Below are 16,844 nucleotides of genomic sequence, written 5' to 3'. Positions count from 1 at the left end.
AAGAGAACCTTGGTTTCTCCCACCCGGAGGAAACACCCGTAATACTGATTACTCATTCTTTCTAATTCAACTTAGTAGTTCAACATAGGAAGTTACATGTCGGAAAAAAGCATTTAACTTTTTCGGATAAAAAAGTTATTTTTGAAAGCCTCTTTCATTGTAAAATACATTCTGGCTGTAGTATGTTTATTACCTATTCTTTCTGACACTCAAGCTATGCTCCAGTTTAAAGCACTGTTACAAATGCAATCATTATCCTTGTCAGGACTCACAGAAGCTGCCTCTTTCTATAATTATTTATGAGACACTATCTCTGGTAAATACTATCTTCTCTTTACTATGACTTCCTTTGTGTTTCCAGAGTTTATTAATTAAAACAATTACTACACTATTAAAAACTACAAGAAGCAAATTAACAGGGAAAAAAGCGGCCGTAGAGCTACAAATCCACTGGAGGCCTGCTGCTGCAACTGCATTCTTTCTGCTCAGTTCCAAATCGGGGCCAATACACGTACAGTTATTAAATATTCAGTATGTGCCCTTGGTCTTGTCTCTCAGGTTGGAACAGCCTTGGGCTGAAAGCAGAAAAACAGGCACATTTATTGATCATACAACCAAAGATAGGCTCTTGGTCCACAGACACTGAATGCAAAGTTTCCAGGGATTTCTGGAATAAGAAAATGTTCCTATCAATATGTGCTACCACTATTTTTCTAAATAGAAAAATCCATTTCTGGGCGCCTGGGTTAAAGCCTCTGCTTTCGGCTCAGGTCATGGTCCCGGGGTCCTGGGATCGAGCCCTGCATCGGGCTCTCTGCTCAGCAGGGAGCCTGCTTCCTCCTCTCTCTCTGCCTGCCTCTCTGCCTACTTGTGATCTCTGTCTGTCAAATAAATAAATAAAATCTTAAAAAAAAAAAAGAAAGAAAGAAAAATCCATTTCTCCAGGAGTTTTCACAATTATCCCACTTGGAGCATTATAATATGTATCCTTCTCCACAGAAAATCTACACAGATCTCAAATATATAAAAGGTTTCATGATTAATTCGGTTCTTTGGAGTGCAATTATTCCTTCATTTACCAAATACTAAGTGAGCACATACTATGTTTTCAGTTACAAATAGTGAATAAAACATGCATAATTCCTGCCCTTCACAGAGTTTAAAATGAAAATATTCAAGAATATTTATTTACTTTGTTAAAACAACAATGCTGTTAAACCCACTTATATTACATAGGGATTTAGCTTCTACAACAGAGCGAGTTATTCACAGACAACATTTTATTCCTAAATTAACACATTCATATATTTTGAAAGCAGCCGCTATTAAAGTGCTAAGTAATAAATAATGTATCCTATCATTTATTTGACATTAAGAAACACTTAATTTGAATAAAATCTTAAAGAATAAACACTTGGCACATTAATTGTGCTTAGGACATAAATATTAATACCCAGGAAAATTTTCAATGAGAAATACAGACTTCAGCGTTAATTTAATATCAAAGGCACAGCCAAGGTGTGGTTTTTTTTTTCTAAATCTGTAACACATTTACATCAAACTATCAGGCATAATTTTGAAATTAATTAGAATTCAGAGCATCTGTTTGCTTGCTATTAACTAATGATTTAGGAGTATCCAAATGAATATGTACGTTAAAAAAGATTCAATAGCACCACTTAACTTGTAAAATTATTCATCAGTTACAACCTCTTTTGCAAAATTTTAATTTTTTTTTTAGCACAAGCCATTTATTTTGCTGCTCAAAAGCTTCCAAAATGTATCTAAAAAGAGGAAGTACTTTGCCACTTTGCTATCAAACTGTTTACAGGCAAATATTTACCATGATTTCTAATACCTTACCTTTATGTTTAAGTTCATTTCATTGTTATCATCAATAAAGCTGCTTTTAACCATTATGTTTTCCAGTTTTAGATCTCTATGTACTATATCTACCAAGAAAATAAACAATAAATCAAATGAATACTGAATAATGGAAAAATAGAGGGGACACAAACAGAACAAACAAATATACATGACAAATTAATGTCCCACTGTTAAAAACTTCAAGGAGGGCCAAGCATAATTCTGTCCTGTTCCATTCCCTCATATTCCAATCCCTTTTCTTCACAAGTTTATCCTCAAGGAGACATTTTCTTTGACTCCCTCCTCTCTCCCCAAGCCCCTGCTGCCTCGAAGGCTTCTCTTTGTGACCAGTGGCCTGGTGAATGGAGAGGAGGATCCTGCCCGTGCTCAGGCATTCCCAGGCAGAAAGAGACAAAAGTAGTTACAAACCCAGTAAGGTTTCCCGTATCCTTAGGTCTTCAAGTAGAGGATTCTTATTTACTTCCATGCATATTCTATTGTCAACCTAAACATTTAACATACTGCAATTTGGCTACATGTATACATACTATACTACACTTACTTCAATATATTTTTCTATAACATGAACTCATACTTTCCTAGTTTTTATAGGTTAAAATGAAAAACAAACAGAAACCCTGAGACCCAAAATCTCCAGTTAAACATGTCAGACATCAGGTAGGATTTTTACGTGCATGCAGATAATCATGCACCAAGCTCTTCTGTTGCAAGTAACGAATTCAGTTCATATCCAGAGCCATCATTTACCTCCATGTAAAAAGTTACATGTATCGCTGCTGGAGAAACACAGCTGAAGAGTGGTGGACTGGCCACCCTCCCCAACCATTTTCAGTTCCCTCACACAGCTCCCACGATGGGTTTGTGCAATGTGTGCTGCTGACCTCTTCTTACATAAATACAGCACAGCAAGTCTCCCATCTGCCTCCATTGTTCTTCTTTTTTTTTTTCCATTGTTCTTCTTTTTCATTGTTTTCTTTGCTATTCTTGCCCACTTCAGAATATTTCTATCAGGTTCCATGAAAAAATCCTGCAGAAATTTTGGTTGGCATTATACTGAATTTATAGCTTAATTTGGGAGAATTGACATTAGCATCATAGGAAGCCGTAAGTCTCCTGTCCCTGCAAAAATTATTGCCTCTTCCTAGAAGGCCCTCCCTTCTTTTTTGTCTGAGCTTGTATTCCTCAGCTCAAATTTCGTTTTCCTCTGTGAATCCTTCCCTGACTTTCCAAATCAAATGAGGCACTGTGGATCCTAGACCACATGCAGGAGGGGCTCAGGAAATGTCCATGCAATGGCTGCTGGGTTCTAGTACTAGCCTGCCACGCCTCCCCGTGTCACTTCACCTCTCTGGAACAAACTTTTTCCTCATGTGTAAAATGAGAAGGTGTTCAAGTCACACGTAAGACGAACTAACCTTGAAGAAAGAAAGGAGCCTGAGGAAAAGCAGCGGCAATAACACCAAAAAGCAGGAAAAGAATTAGACGAATTTCTAGATGTGGCTTTTAAGGTAGTGAAACTATCCTGTATGATACCATAACAGTAGATACATGTCACTCTCTATTAGTCAAAACCCACAGAACATACACCACCAACATGAACCGTAATGCGAATTATGGATTTTGGGTGATAACAATGTGTCAGTGTGGGCTCGTGGCTGGTAAGATATGAACCATTCTGGTGGGGTTGTTGATAACAGGTGGAGGCTGTGCGTGTATGGGCAAGGGTATATGGGATATCTCTGTAATGACTGCTCAGTTTTGTTGCAAATCTAAAACTGCTCTAAAAATTAACTCTTTAAAAATTTTTAAATTTTTTATTTAATATATATTTTGTATATATATTATATACATGCCTAGAATATATAGCTGTCTAGAATATATAGATTTTTTTTTTACCTTTTATTTAAATTCCAGTCAGTTAACATACATTCTAATATTAATCTCAGGTATATGATATAGTGATTCAACAGCTCCAAACAATATAAGTGTTTTGAAATTTCATTTTTATTATTGACCTGTCTACTTCTGATTTGACAAGATTATCTGCTTTCCAAACTGTTGAATTGAAATATTCATCCTTGTCTGTGTAAAACATGATTGTTATACCTGCCTTGTTTCTAATTAAAATATACTTTTTTTTGTTTAATTAAAGTTTTAAAACGAAAAAAATTTAGAAAAATTTTCAAATGAAATCTCTTATTTCAGTAGGGATCATCTCTGAGACTCTGAACCCTGAATACAATCACCCTTAAACAAAAGCACCACTTGCATTCGTGGGGTCAGTGAGCTTGGAAGACCCTCTTCTTACCCTTATTGTGAAGATAGGCTATAGCTGATGCGAGACTTCGAATGATACACCTTGTCTCATTCTCGGAGAAATGCCCTTTCCTATCCAGAATTTCTTTGAGTTCTCCATCCTCACAAAGCTCCATCACCAGGTACATTTTCTGACATAATAGATTTATAAAAAGAGAGAGAGAGCAATTTTTATAGTTGAGGATTTTAAAAAATATTATATATTGCATACATATCATAGAAATATGATCACAACCTAAATCATCAATCTATTCATTCAAAATTATTTACTGTCAAGTACATGATACGCAGGATACTAGAGGAACAAGGAGGCATAAGGCATAGTTCTTACCCTCACGGAGCTCACAGAAGAGTTATAAATACAATACTGCGTGGTGTGTGCTAACAGGAGAGGAATAGCCAAAAAGGCATGAGGTTCCAGAGGAAAGAAGCCTCTGTTTAAAGAATGCTCCCCAGGGGCACCTGGGTGGCTCAGTGGGTTAAAGCCTCTGCCTTCGGCTCAGGTCATGATCTCAGGGTACTAGGATCGAGCCCCGCATCAGGCTCTCTGCTCTGCAGGGAGCCTGCTGCCTCCTCTCTCTCTGCCTGCCTCTCTGCCTAGTTGTGATTTCTCTCTGTCAAATAAATAAAATATTAAAAAAAAAAAGAATGCTCCCTGAGGAGGTGATATCAAAGGCAGATCTGGATAACTGAATAGAGATTTATGGGTAAAGGATGTGGGTAAGAAAAGGTTTAACACATGGTATTTGCAAAGATTCCAAAGATTGACACAGCACTGGCCATTGAAAGAATAATGAATATCTCCGTGTTATCAGCATTAGGAGTTTGGTGGGGCAGAGAAGAGCGGAGTGGTGAGAGGGGAGGCCCGAAAAGACAGGTTGGTGCCAGTTGTAAAGACTCTCGGATGTCAGGCAGAGAAGTCTGGATTTTTTTTTTCCCCATATGCAATAAGGAGCCACTGAAGTCTTTTAAGCTGGTGTCTAGAGTGGGGGGAAAGGTGTGTGAAATGATCAGTTTTGCATTTCTAAATGGACACTCCAACAGTAACGTGCAGGGCTCAGTGAACTTTTTCTCCAAAGGCCAGATCCAGATAGTAAATATTTTTGCCTTCACAGGTCATACAATCTCTTTGCAACTGCTCGGCTCTGTTGTTACAGCATAATAGCAGCCATAAACAAGACACAAAACTTAATTTACGTACTCTGAAACTTTAGTTTCATATACATTTCATATGTCATCAAATGTTACTTTTTCTTGTGGGCCATAAAAATACAGGCAGCAGACCAGATTCAACTTGCACACTATAGAAGGCTGACCTGTTTATGGAGCATAGGTATGATGTACAGAACGGACACAAGAAGGGGAAGAAAAAAAATACATGAAAAATACTTAAGAGGAAGAAACAGTGGGACTTGGTAACTAATTAGGTTTATGTGTGGAAAACCCATGGATGAAATATCTCTTCCATATTTGCTGTTCCTGTTGATATATATTAGATCACTTTAGGTTTTCCAAAAGTCAAGTCATTTCTTGAGTCAAAAAGATTCACAGTCAACTAAAATATAAGCCTCTTTCATATTTATTTCTTACCTTTCACAGACTACCCTCCATGTCTCCATTCCATCCTCTGCTGCTAAATTTTTGTAAATGTTTTTTAAGATTTTGGGGTCTGAGTCTATTCTATAGCCACTACTAATGCAACTTCTGTGTTCAATCAACAAGCATGCAAACAGGAACAAAAGATTAACACCCTGTCTTCCAATAGTCAAAACTCTGATACCCTAAACCTCAGGATGCTTTGGAATTTCAAAAGTAACTAAAGAGTTGTGCAAAGTCTAACACATAAATGAGTTTTGAACTATGCCATATTTTTATTTTCCACTGAGAGCACTGTAGGAATCATAGGTTCATAAAATAGCAAGTGAACTATTTGGAAAGAAAAGTGACTTTAGCAGTGCTTACAATATAAATTGATGTCAATTTTAAATATGCAAGTTGATAAAAGTTATATCAATAAAAGTTTTCTGGAAGTCTTTATAATAACTAGAAATAATTGTGTAGATCTGGAGAACATTTAGACTCACAAGAAACCAAACAAATTCTGACTAGATCACAGTAGTAATGCCATGGCCTACCCAATCAAGTAACAATTTCCATTCATCTTTCAGATAGCTTCAGTAGAAGGTCTAGGCATTTTTGTGAGTTGGGGTTGGGAGGAGGCAGATCTGATCTGGTGAATCAAGGGCCAGCAATGCATTAAAAAAGAAACAAACCAACAAACCAGTCACAGATGATGATTTCCTTTTCCTTCAAACTGCTCTAAGTTTGGGATCCCACTTGTGCCAAGATGGAGTAACAGAGACTAGACTGACCCTTCCTCCTGAAACAACTTAAGAAATGGACAAAATCTATAAAACAACAATTTTCACACATTAGACCTCAGTCAGCAAAGGGCGATGATTCCTGAAGAAGGGACACATACAAAGCAAGCGCCATGATCATCCCAGCTTACTGTCTGGAGAGATTTTCTGGGCCATGGGGCAGTGAAAAGGAATACAAAGAGAACCCAGCAGTCTCCATGAATTGAGGAAAGAGACCTGGGAGTCCAGAAAGGCCAAGACAACTTAAGTTCACAGGACAGGGTACCAAAGAGGAGAAAGCTGTACATAGAGAAAGCTCCAGAGATTTGCAGAGGCAAGTCTTAAACAGAGTACTGCTCAGTTCATGTGTATGAGGGAACTACCAAAGCCAGGTAAGGAACCATGCAAGAGGAACAGAGAGAACAATCATTGGCCAGAAAGAGTTTGTATTCATAGCAGCCAGAGTGGAAAATCTCATAATTCACAGGACATCAGGTAGAGTACTCTCAAAGGGTCTTATTTCTTTAGTAAGGAAAAAATAGCCCCAGATCAAAGGCTTCTCTGGTACCATCTAACAAAGCTTAAAGCAAGCTTCAGAAGTATCAGACTATTTCCAAATAACTATACCCTACAACAAAGCTCAAGAGTAGTTATAAGAATATAAAAATACCTAGTGTCCAATCAAAACCTAACAGGCGTGTAAAAAAAGAAGGAAAATATAACCCATAATGGAAAAAAAAAAAATCAGTCAATCGAAATTGACCTAGAAATGACGCTTATGATAAATTAGTAGGAAAGAACATTAAAAGTTATTACAACTATACTTAAAAAAGAAGAGTAAATACTGAGCATGTTAAGTAAAAACATGGAAGATATACAAAAGAATCAAATCAAATTTCCATTGGAAAAGAGAAATACACACGATGTTACAGGAAAAGCGACGACTGAATCTGAAGATGTTGTGATGAAAACTCTGTTAAATGAAACAAAGAGAAAAACATATTGATAAAAGTGAATAGAGCATCAGTAAGCTGTGGACAATCTAATGGGTACTTGGAGTCCCCACAGTGGGGGAAGACAGAAAAAATATTAGAGCAAATAACGGCCAAAGATTTCCTAAATTTGAGAAAAACCATAAACTCACAGATCCAAGAGGCTCCATGAACCCCAAGCACAAGAAACGTGAGGAAAACTATAGCAAGGTATATGAAATCAAATTCCTTAAAACTGATGATAAAGAGCAACACTATTCTAAAAAGGTTAGGGGATTAAAAAAATAACAACTCTAAGACTGAACTGAGTAGGCTTTCGGCACCATTGCTGCATACTGCTCCCGTAAGGGATAAACTGGCCTTTCACAGTTATTAAACACTCCTAGTGAATCAAGCATAATACATAACCCAAACTGACTATTTCTGCCTTAGAGACCAACAAAGGAAACAAAGAACAATCGTTAACAATTAAAGAGACAGATGCTTTATATCTATTTTCCCCATTTAATCCTTCAACAACCAAAATGAGGTTGATACTAATATTAAACCCACTTGTCAGATGAGAAAACCGAAGTACAGAGAGGTTAAGTAACATCATAGTCTCATGGCTAATAAGAGGTAGAGCCAGGATTTGAAAGCACAGGCAATCTGATGCCAGTCCACATGCCTAACCACATATCATCTGCCTTCGAGCAGAGAAACACCCAAACCCACGGGCCTTAAACTATCCGGAGGCAGAATGGCATATGACCCAGGCTTCACAACAACTGAAAATGAAGATTACAGGCCTTTAAAGAGAAGAATGAGAACATCTAGGAAAGAAGAACAATTAAACACATCGGTAAATCACATATGATAACATATCTTCTGCACAGTGCCAGATATAGCCATGCCAACTTTATTAGAAAGCTAACCTTGCAAAATGATGACAATATTCCAGAAGACTCTAATGGAGAAACCAAAGACCAAAGCGAAAGGAAAGCCATCTCTAAGGAAGCTCTAATCACTATCTGGTTGTGCACGAAGTTGTTTCAATTCTAAGCATTTGTTTGCAACAAGCCACCCAGAAACATCACTAAAGACATCAATCTAATCATCAGACACCTAATTATATAATCAATAATAAAAGCCCTCTAGAATGTCCTCATCAATCTCCAGTGACAGATACATGCCAAGGACATGAGCAACCGTGCCCTACAGGGGATACTTCAGAAGGGAACGATGTTCGTTTGTGATAGTAACAACTTTGAAATGCAGCCCCTGATCAAGACTCACCTTAGGCGTCTCAAACACTTGTTCCAGATGTATGATGTGTTCATGTTTCACACTTTTTAGGATGTTCACCTCCCGTTCGAGTAACTTCACAGCAGAGCTTCCAGCCTTTCATAATGAGGACGCATAGATTTCACATATGAATGTCACTACTACATACCTCATATAACAGTTACAGTTATTTTTACATTTTTTCCAACATTTTCTGGAGAAGTTCCTTTTTCAAAAAATAACATATAACTTATTTCCATGATAAGATTAAATTATGGTCCTTCTTTCCTTTGTCCAATTTTAAGTTATATATAATTTGGCCTCAAGCCACATCTGTTTCTTGGACTGTTTCTATAAATTAACTACAACATGGTCTCTGTCCCCCTGACAGAATTATTCCAATTTTGAATATGCCTTTCGGTATTTCCTTCAAAATCATGTTCATCCTTTGATGTTAGCATAATAAAACCAAAATCTACTTTCCAGGGACATCATTTGGAGAAGATAAAAACAAATGTTTTTCTTCTGCTTTGTTATTGTTTTGTTTTTATTGCATTTATATGTACTTGTATATAAAGTCTATATATTTATATATAAAAGAAATAATTGGCAGTGAGATTCTACACGTGGCCCTGCAATATATCACTTCCTGATACCCTCAGCTTCAAAATCACCTGAAAAAGAGAGAGAGAGAAAGAGCGCTTGCCTGCAGATCAGTCTAACTCTGGCTTTATCTCCTTGCATGTATCCCTTAACCATACCTGATGGCAAAAGGTGAAGGCAGGCACAGCCCAAGGAGCACAAATCAAGGCGCAACTGATTTTCTACAGAGTCATCTAAGAAATTCTGGAAGGGCTTTTTCTACTCTCAGCACCACTACCCCCACCTCAATCATCACCGTTATTGATATCTAAATTAACATCCTTATCTGAAGAAAAGCGTTGCCCTCATCCGCATAAAAATATGCCTGAAAGGGATAACAGAGGTCTTAACCCTCCTCTCTCCTCCCCAGGCCCCCAGCAAGTTTGGAGAATACAGACTAGTTCCTAAAGGACTGAAAAGGGATGGATCACAGGGCAAATTCCCCTTTTCCAAAGACCTCTACCCTTCTACCGTTACTATCTCAGGAGTGAGTAGGAAACCACCTGCCACTATGTCCCGCCCAAGAAGGATGCAAGTCACATTTTAAGGTTGTCCTAGAAGGTCAGTGGAAAAAGTAACCGTGAGGTGTGAATTCTTATCTAGACTAGATGTGGAAAGTTATCACAATTTCCCCCAACATCAGTCTCCATTTTGTTTATATCTCCCTCTCCAAATGGCTTGACCTGCATATAATGCAGTCATATATTGTCCAATTCATATACTGACTGTATAAATCTGTTTAACTATATTAGTGTTTGTAAATGCTCATTATCAATATGTGGGTGCAAGGTGATGAATTCCCAAAGTTGCAAGCAGGTACCTGGCTGTGTAAACCTAAAATCTAGCCCCTAACTCTACCTGACACCAAAGGGGCAAAGGGAATAACAGCCCATGTAGCCCCATGATTCTAGATGCTAAAGATTACTAGTAAGGCTCTAGATCTCCCTTGAGATGTTACCTTATTAAACTTTAGGAAGAAAGGGTATGTAACTTACTAGAGTTTGTTTTAAAGAATACATAAGATTTACTCTTTCATTTTGTAAATATATTTATCATCACAAGTCCAAGAAAAAAACACCATATTTTGTGTTTTGGTTTTTCCAGGCACAGATTTTTTTTTTTTTAAGTTAATGAAATGATCAAGATGTAAAGCCTAAGAAGCTAGAATCTCCCTTAAAGTGAAAGCCAGTCATTGTCCACTCCAGGAGAGATCCAGGGAGGAATACAGTGGCTACAACTGAACAGTATGCTTCATAGTTGCTGAAGAATTGGTTCACACTGGAAGAGCAGGTGAGATAAATAATCACATGAGGAAACGGAATCAAAGGAGAGGAAAGGATAGAAGAAAAGTGGTTCAGAACCACATACATCAGGAGACAGTGGCGAGACATAGTTCTGGCTAGGCCATCTCACAGCCCTACAACTACACAGCAGAGAACTGGCCCTTACTTTCAACCCACTCCGGAAAACTTTGCCCGTATTTGGTTATATTGGTTATGTTAGTTAGTCCTTCATTTGTTTTTCCCAGATAGCACTTGTCTGCTGGGGTTCAAGGACGGGTCCCTTCCCCCCTTCCCGAGGCCAGGGAAATGGCAGCAGTTCCCCAGGGCAACAGCTCCCCTCAGGCTCAGCTGTGTCAGTGTGGAGACCTCCTGCCTCCTCCTGCCCCAGCCCGGGCACTGAGCCCTCAGTGCTGTGCTGCTAGTAAGTCTTACCTTTTCTTTGTTCACTTTTTTAATTGCCCACTTAGTGTCTGTTTCCTTGTCTGTGGCTTCAATGACCATTCCAAAGCTCCCCTGTCCCAATATTTTTCCAAAGGTATAGAATTCCTGGATAAAAAATAAGAGCTTTGTCTATCTCTCCCATTCATCATGTATTAAAAATGAACGCATAATAGTGACAGATATCTACCCAAGGGAAGAGGGTTTCTGCTCCAGGGTAAAATCAAATACGAGATACCACATCTTTGCAATATTAATAAACACATCTTAATTAACCAAAAATAAGTTTTGACAAATTTCGTTAAATGTCCTTTGGAGGAAAATGATAAAAATCCTAATGGAGAAATATGGAAAACCTCAAAAGTATAAAAATAAATCTCTTACAAACTACAATATTAAGGAAATGTCTTCATAAGAAAAAGGAGGAATGGAATTTTAATGCATACGTATTTGTGTGTTTATGTGTATGAAATACATTCAACAAAGAAATTATCCCTAAATTCAGAGAGCTATACTATAAAATCAACACATATTAACCATTGAATACTGCTTTTCTGTTTACCAAGTAACACTCATCTTCATTATTTCGATCAAAAATTGCTTTTGTTGTTCTATTCTTTTTGTTTTAGAAAGAGCAATATCTGACAGAAATTTTAATGCAAGTCAGCCCTGTGAAGAAAATAAAAACCATCCATAGTAACCAAGAAGGACCAAGAATCCTTCTGCTTATTTTTTAACTTGGTGAGCATAGTGAAATGAGCAGAATTGTCGAATCACTAAATTGTCCATCTGAAACTAATATAACATTGTATTCAACTACATTTCAGCTTTTTAAAAAAAGCATAATGTTGGACATATTGAGCACTCAATAAAAGTTAATATTATTAAAAAAGAAGAAGAAGAAGAAGAATGCACTGTTTTTGCCAATACCAGCATCCTGGCTCACATTGTAAAATAACAAACAAGTAATTCATTTATACTTCCATTTCTTGTGAGTTTGGTTGGGCGGTGGGTCGGGGGGCGGGTAGTCAGCATCCTTGATCCAAATCAGTATCAGGGCATTAATAAGAGCAGAGTCTGGACACATCATGCCTGGGGATTAGGACAGGACAGAAGAGCTGAAGGCATGCCACTAGGTGAAGCCTCTGCTGGGTCAGCAGCCAAAGTCTTTACTGGAGATGCAGCTCTTTCTCTGCAACCACTTTCACCTTTACCACACAACAGATACCTAAGCTGCTCGTCTTCATATCTTCCACTGCTTACATTCCTGTCTTACTCTCATAAGAAAATGCCCAACAAATTACTCACCTGCTTCATGAAGGGGTTCCCTGACTGACTGCACTGTAGTGGCTGTTCCATTATTTTGGCTAAACTCACAGCATATATGCACTGGTCCTCAAGCACTACTATTCCTCTCTTATAAACACTTCAGTTCATGTTTTTCTCCCAAGATAGTCTAGAACCTTCTTAAGAAGCTGTTCCTTTTGATTCCTTTAAAAATCTTACCCTGAAATTTTGTAGGTAAAATATTCATGCTTAGCACATAGGGGGGAAGTGGAAGGAAGGAAGGAAGGAAGGAAGGAAGGAATGGAAGGAAAGGAAAGGAGGGAAAATGTTAAGCTTCAACATCTTAGACTTGCCTTAGATAGTCCCTTGTGATACATATTTTGTACTAAAAAGGATAAAACACACTTCATGTTTTCTCAGAATTTGTAATCTGCTCAAAAGACAAGGCTATCACTTAAGTCATAAAGTCTTAAGTTAAAAAAAAAAATACAAAACAACATTGGGGCCAGAGACCAGAGCTAAAATGCTGGGAGAATAGGGAAAAACATTACAAAAGAGGCAGTTTGTGAGATTGGCATGTGAGGGAACAAAGACAGATAATTGAGAACTTTTTTCTTATAATCCAAGCAAAGCAAGGAAGGCATTCCAAAGGAACAGTAGTGCAAATTTGGAATGAATGAGTGAATTGGTAAATGAATGAATTAATCAATACATCCAGTCAGCATGCCAACCACTCAGGAACCCTCTACCTATATGTATATATACACACACATATATATACACACACACACACCTATATACCTATATACCTATATGGACTGGTGATGCGGAGTTGAACCCTGGAGGAAGGGCTTTAGATTTATGGTCTTGAGTGTTGTGAATGGCGATTCCTAGACTCACAAAGGGTACATCCTGACCAAGGGATGGTCCTCAAAGCACTACTTTCAATGATTTATAATTACTTTGGCTCCTTCTTCCTACTGCTACTTACTAGTGAGAAGCAAAGTCAGAAAACTAAGATGACTAAAATAAGACAAAACAGTTTTTTTTATCATATTTATATCCAACTCCCAACTACATATTATGAAACTGAGTAAAATCCCAACTTAAATTTATCCATTTTGTTTTCCACAGAACAGAAAGATCTAAACTCTATAATCATCTCCCCAACTTTTTTGACCTTTAAAACTAAACTTCCATTTCCTCTTAAACGTACAGAAACACAACTTGGACACAGTCATTTAATACCATTTAAATAGGATTTTTAAAATGAGGAATAGATACAGAAATAGCCCAACTGCCCAACTAGTTTTATAACTAGTTTTTCTTCTTTATAACTAGTTTTTCTTTTTCTCCAACTGCTCTGACATTGTTACATCATGGGGAAAATAAGGAGAAAATGACTTCTTATTTGTAATAATCTTAAGGGGATGCTATAAAAATGGTAATGGAGATCTATTTTTATTGATATAGAAGCCCATGATAGAGTGTAGAGTGTGAAAACACGTATGGTATGGTCCCATTATGAAACTGTGTGAGTGTAAGGGTACTGACACTGGTATTTGGAAAGATGCTCATCTAAATGTTGAGAGTAGCTATCTCTGGGTAGTAGAATTTAGGGTGACTCTAATTTCCTCTTTTATACTCTTCTGAAGTGTTTAAAAACTTTACAATGAGCCTGTCCATCTCATGGGAGGAGGAAAACTTCAGTTATACCAGTTAAATTTATTTCTTTAAAATCTGTATATATTTAAAATATTTCATAATTTAAAATAGGAAAAAAACTGAAAAGAAAGAAATAGAATAACACTTACACAAGCACAGGAAAAATAAAGGTAATAAATGTCAAAATTGGTTCTCCTTGGCTCATGATTTTTATTTTTTTCACTTTTCTATCTATATTTCCCTACCATTTTACAATGAGTGCATTTTGTTTTTATAAAAGCTCTTATGGCTAAATTTAAAACTCAGTAAGTTTGTGGATTAAAAAAATCCAGGCCTTTTAAGTGGAGAATCAAACTTTTCAAGTCAGAATTACTCAGGAAGTTTCTCTGATCCCTTCAAGTAAATTGTCAAATATCTCTTGAAACAAAATTTTAAAGTTATTTAACATTAATGTAATTTTCTTCTTGTAGTTATTCTTATTGTGGTTCTTTTAATTTAATGTTAAAGGGACACATTTTAATTTCTAAAAGGATAATAACATTCAATCCATAATAATTAGAGTCCTTGGGACAGTCATATTGGTATCCATCCAATCACAGACTAGAAAAAATGGAGGGGTCCAGGGGGAAATTCTGGCCTCACTACCAGTCATCAAAGAAATGAATAGCCAAACCATCTCAAGTCATCTGTCTTGAAGAGGTCTACCCAAAGACTCCAAGATTGCTCTCAGCAATAGGCAAGACCTAAAGACCAAAATGTTTTTATTTTGCTAATAAAAATGCACTCTGCTTTAATTAAAGTCTATTTGGTCCTCTATTAAAAAAAATAGTCTGCATTTTCTTTTGTAAAGACTTTGACATACTTGAAACTCATAAATTTTCTCTTCCCTTCCTTTCCTTAGAGACTAACTTTTAAACCATTTTTGCCATTAACCATTGACTTAAACGTTCCTAGCAGTTTCACTTTGTTTTCTTTGTACCTGAATAGCAGCTCCATTTTCCATCCTTATGTGAGGAACCTTTCCTTCTGTAATGTTGCCCCGACTCCACTGTTGTTGAGATGGTTTTCTCTCCACATTTGAGGTTTTTAAGGGCTTACACCAAAAGGAATTAAAAAATTAAGATATAATACAAGTGTAGTACAAATATAATGTGCTCATATCTTGACAAAATAAAAGTCCTAATTTCAATAATCTGACAAATCTTTAATGTGTGCCATGATATTTATTATCTTTTCCAAATTCTAAGCCCTATATGATTCATTGGCTCATTACACTAAAAGGGACCACAAGAAGCCAGTCATTCAATCTAATCCCCTGAATCCAGGCAAGTCTACATGATAACCTGCATCACAAATCTAACAGAACTTACCTAATGACTCTTTAAAATCACAAGAGAAGGCAACTTCAGAGCTTTCTCAATCACCCTTGTTTCAAAACATAACAGTCATCCCCAGTAGATTATATATAAAAAATTATTGACCAAACATTCACAAAATATCCTTTGAATGAAAACAATATAGTAACAAGACACTCAGAGATGCCTATATGGCAATAACTATACCATAATACAAACTAAAAATAACAATTTAAGGTGAAATTTTGAAAAATGTGCAACTCTGAGGACTGGGAACCCAACTTTTCTTAAACTTACTGCTCTCTGTCTCCAAAGTTGTGCTGTATCAACTACAACCTTCCACCCTTGCCTCTTTATAAAAGTGGAAGACACCCAAACCAGTCCAACCAGGTAGTCATAGATTGTAATTAATGCAAATTGGTTTTGCAAAGTATATTGGATATCCCATCCAGATAACCAGGAATTGTCTTAAATAATAATCACCCCATATTTAACTACAGCCATAAATCCCATTCTGCATTAGTTGAAAAAAATACCCCCAAATTCAGATTTAATCCAACTTGAAAACCAATTCATTTCTGCAAAAACCATTAAAAAATAAAGAAGTTGGAATAACATTCCAAATTATTCATGATCCTGGCAAATAACTAATTTGGTAGTAGATGGAAATATCATAAAAGAAATTATTAACCAATTTTGCTCACCTCTTATGTAAGAAAGAATGTTCCTTTAATAGTTAAGAAGGCAATGAATTAGTGGATAAGGGCCCAAGGGATACAGGTGAATCTGAGGTTGGGATTAGGAAATGAGAGGCCAATTAATGTTGGGATAGAGAATCTTCAATATTTACCATATCTTTCCCAGAGGAACTATCTATGCTGGCTTGGTTTTCTTTTTTCCTCTCTGGGGAAACCATAAACTCTGAGCTGCCAATGCTTGATGCTTGGGACATTTCCACCACAGAAATTGGAGAAAGCCTTGATTTACAGGGACATGCCAAAAATGAACCTTTCTTAGAAGTAGATGAACAGTTGGAACATTTTGTGGATTTTTTATCAAAGCCACTATTGGCCATTTGCTTAACGCTGCAACAAAAGCAACTTGAAAGAAGTTTCCACTCTTTGAGGAAAGGACCAAATGGGATAAGGTAAGCTGATGGTAAAAACAGTAACTTCCAGTTGGTGAGGTCCTCAGGGTAATGATGCACTACACTTACATTCACACATGAGAGCTGTAGAAAGAAAAGAAATCATAATTTAGAAAGTTCTTTCTTATTCTCTCACACTTCTATAAATCAGAGATAAACTAGTAGCTAGCCCCAAAAGCATCCTGCCTATAGATGAAAAGTTAACATTT

The 16,844-nt window shown here is 36.9% G+C and overlaps 1 protein-coding gene across 2 annotated transcripts in view; it reads right to left on the bottom strand.

The window, feature by feature from the left end:
- STK33 (serine/threonine kinase 33) overlaps positions 1–16,563 on the bottom strand; it is a 69,893-nt gene extending 53,330 nt beyond the window's left edge. For both annotated transcript variants that reach the window (XM_046017058.1, XM_046017059.1), the window contains exons 1-6: positions 16,339–16,563; positions 15,113–15,226; positions 11,176–11,289; positions 8,831–8,935; positions 4,196–4,334; positions 1,864–1,952 (exon numbers count right to left, since the gene is read on the bottom strand). In XM_046017058.1, coding sequence (XP_045873014.1) covers positions 1,864–1,952; positions 4,196–4,334; positions 8,831–8,935; positions 11,176–11,289; positions 15,113–15,226; positions 16,339–16,563 — 786 coding nt within the window. The remainder of the gene's footprint in view (positions 1–1,863; positions 1,953–4,195; positions 4,335–8,830; positions 8,936–11,175; positions 11,290–15,112; positions 15,227–16,338) is intronic.
- Between the last annotated feature and the right edge of the window lie 281 nt (positions 16,564–16,844).

The sequence above is a fragment of the Meles meles genome, chromosome 8 (assembly GCF_922984935.1).
Source record: "Meles meles chromosome 8, mMelMel3.1 paternal haplotype, whole genome shotgun sequence".
Classification (NCBI taxonomy): domain Eukaryota; kingdom Metazoa; phylum Chordata; class Mammalia; order Carnivora; family Mustelidae; genus Meles; species Meles meles.
This window is presented reverse-complemented; position numbering and strand designations above follow the sequence as displayed.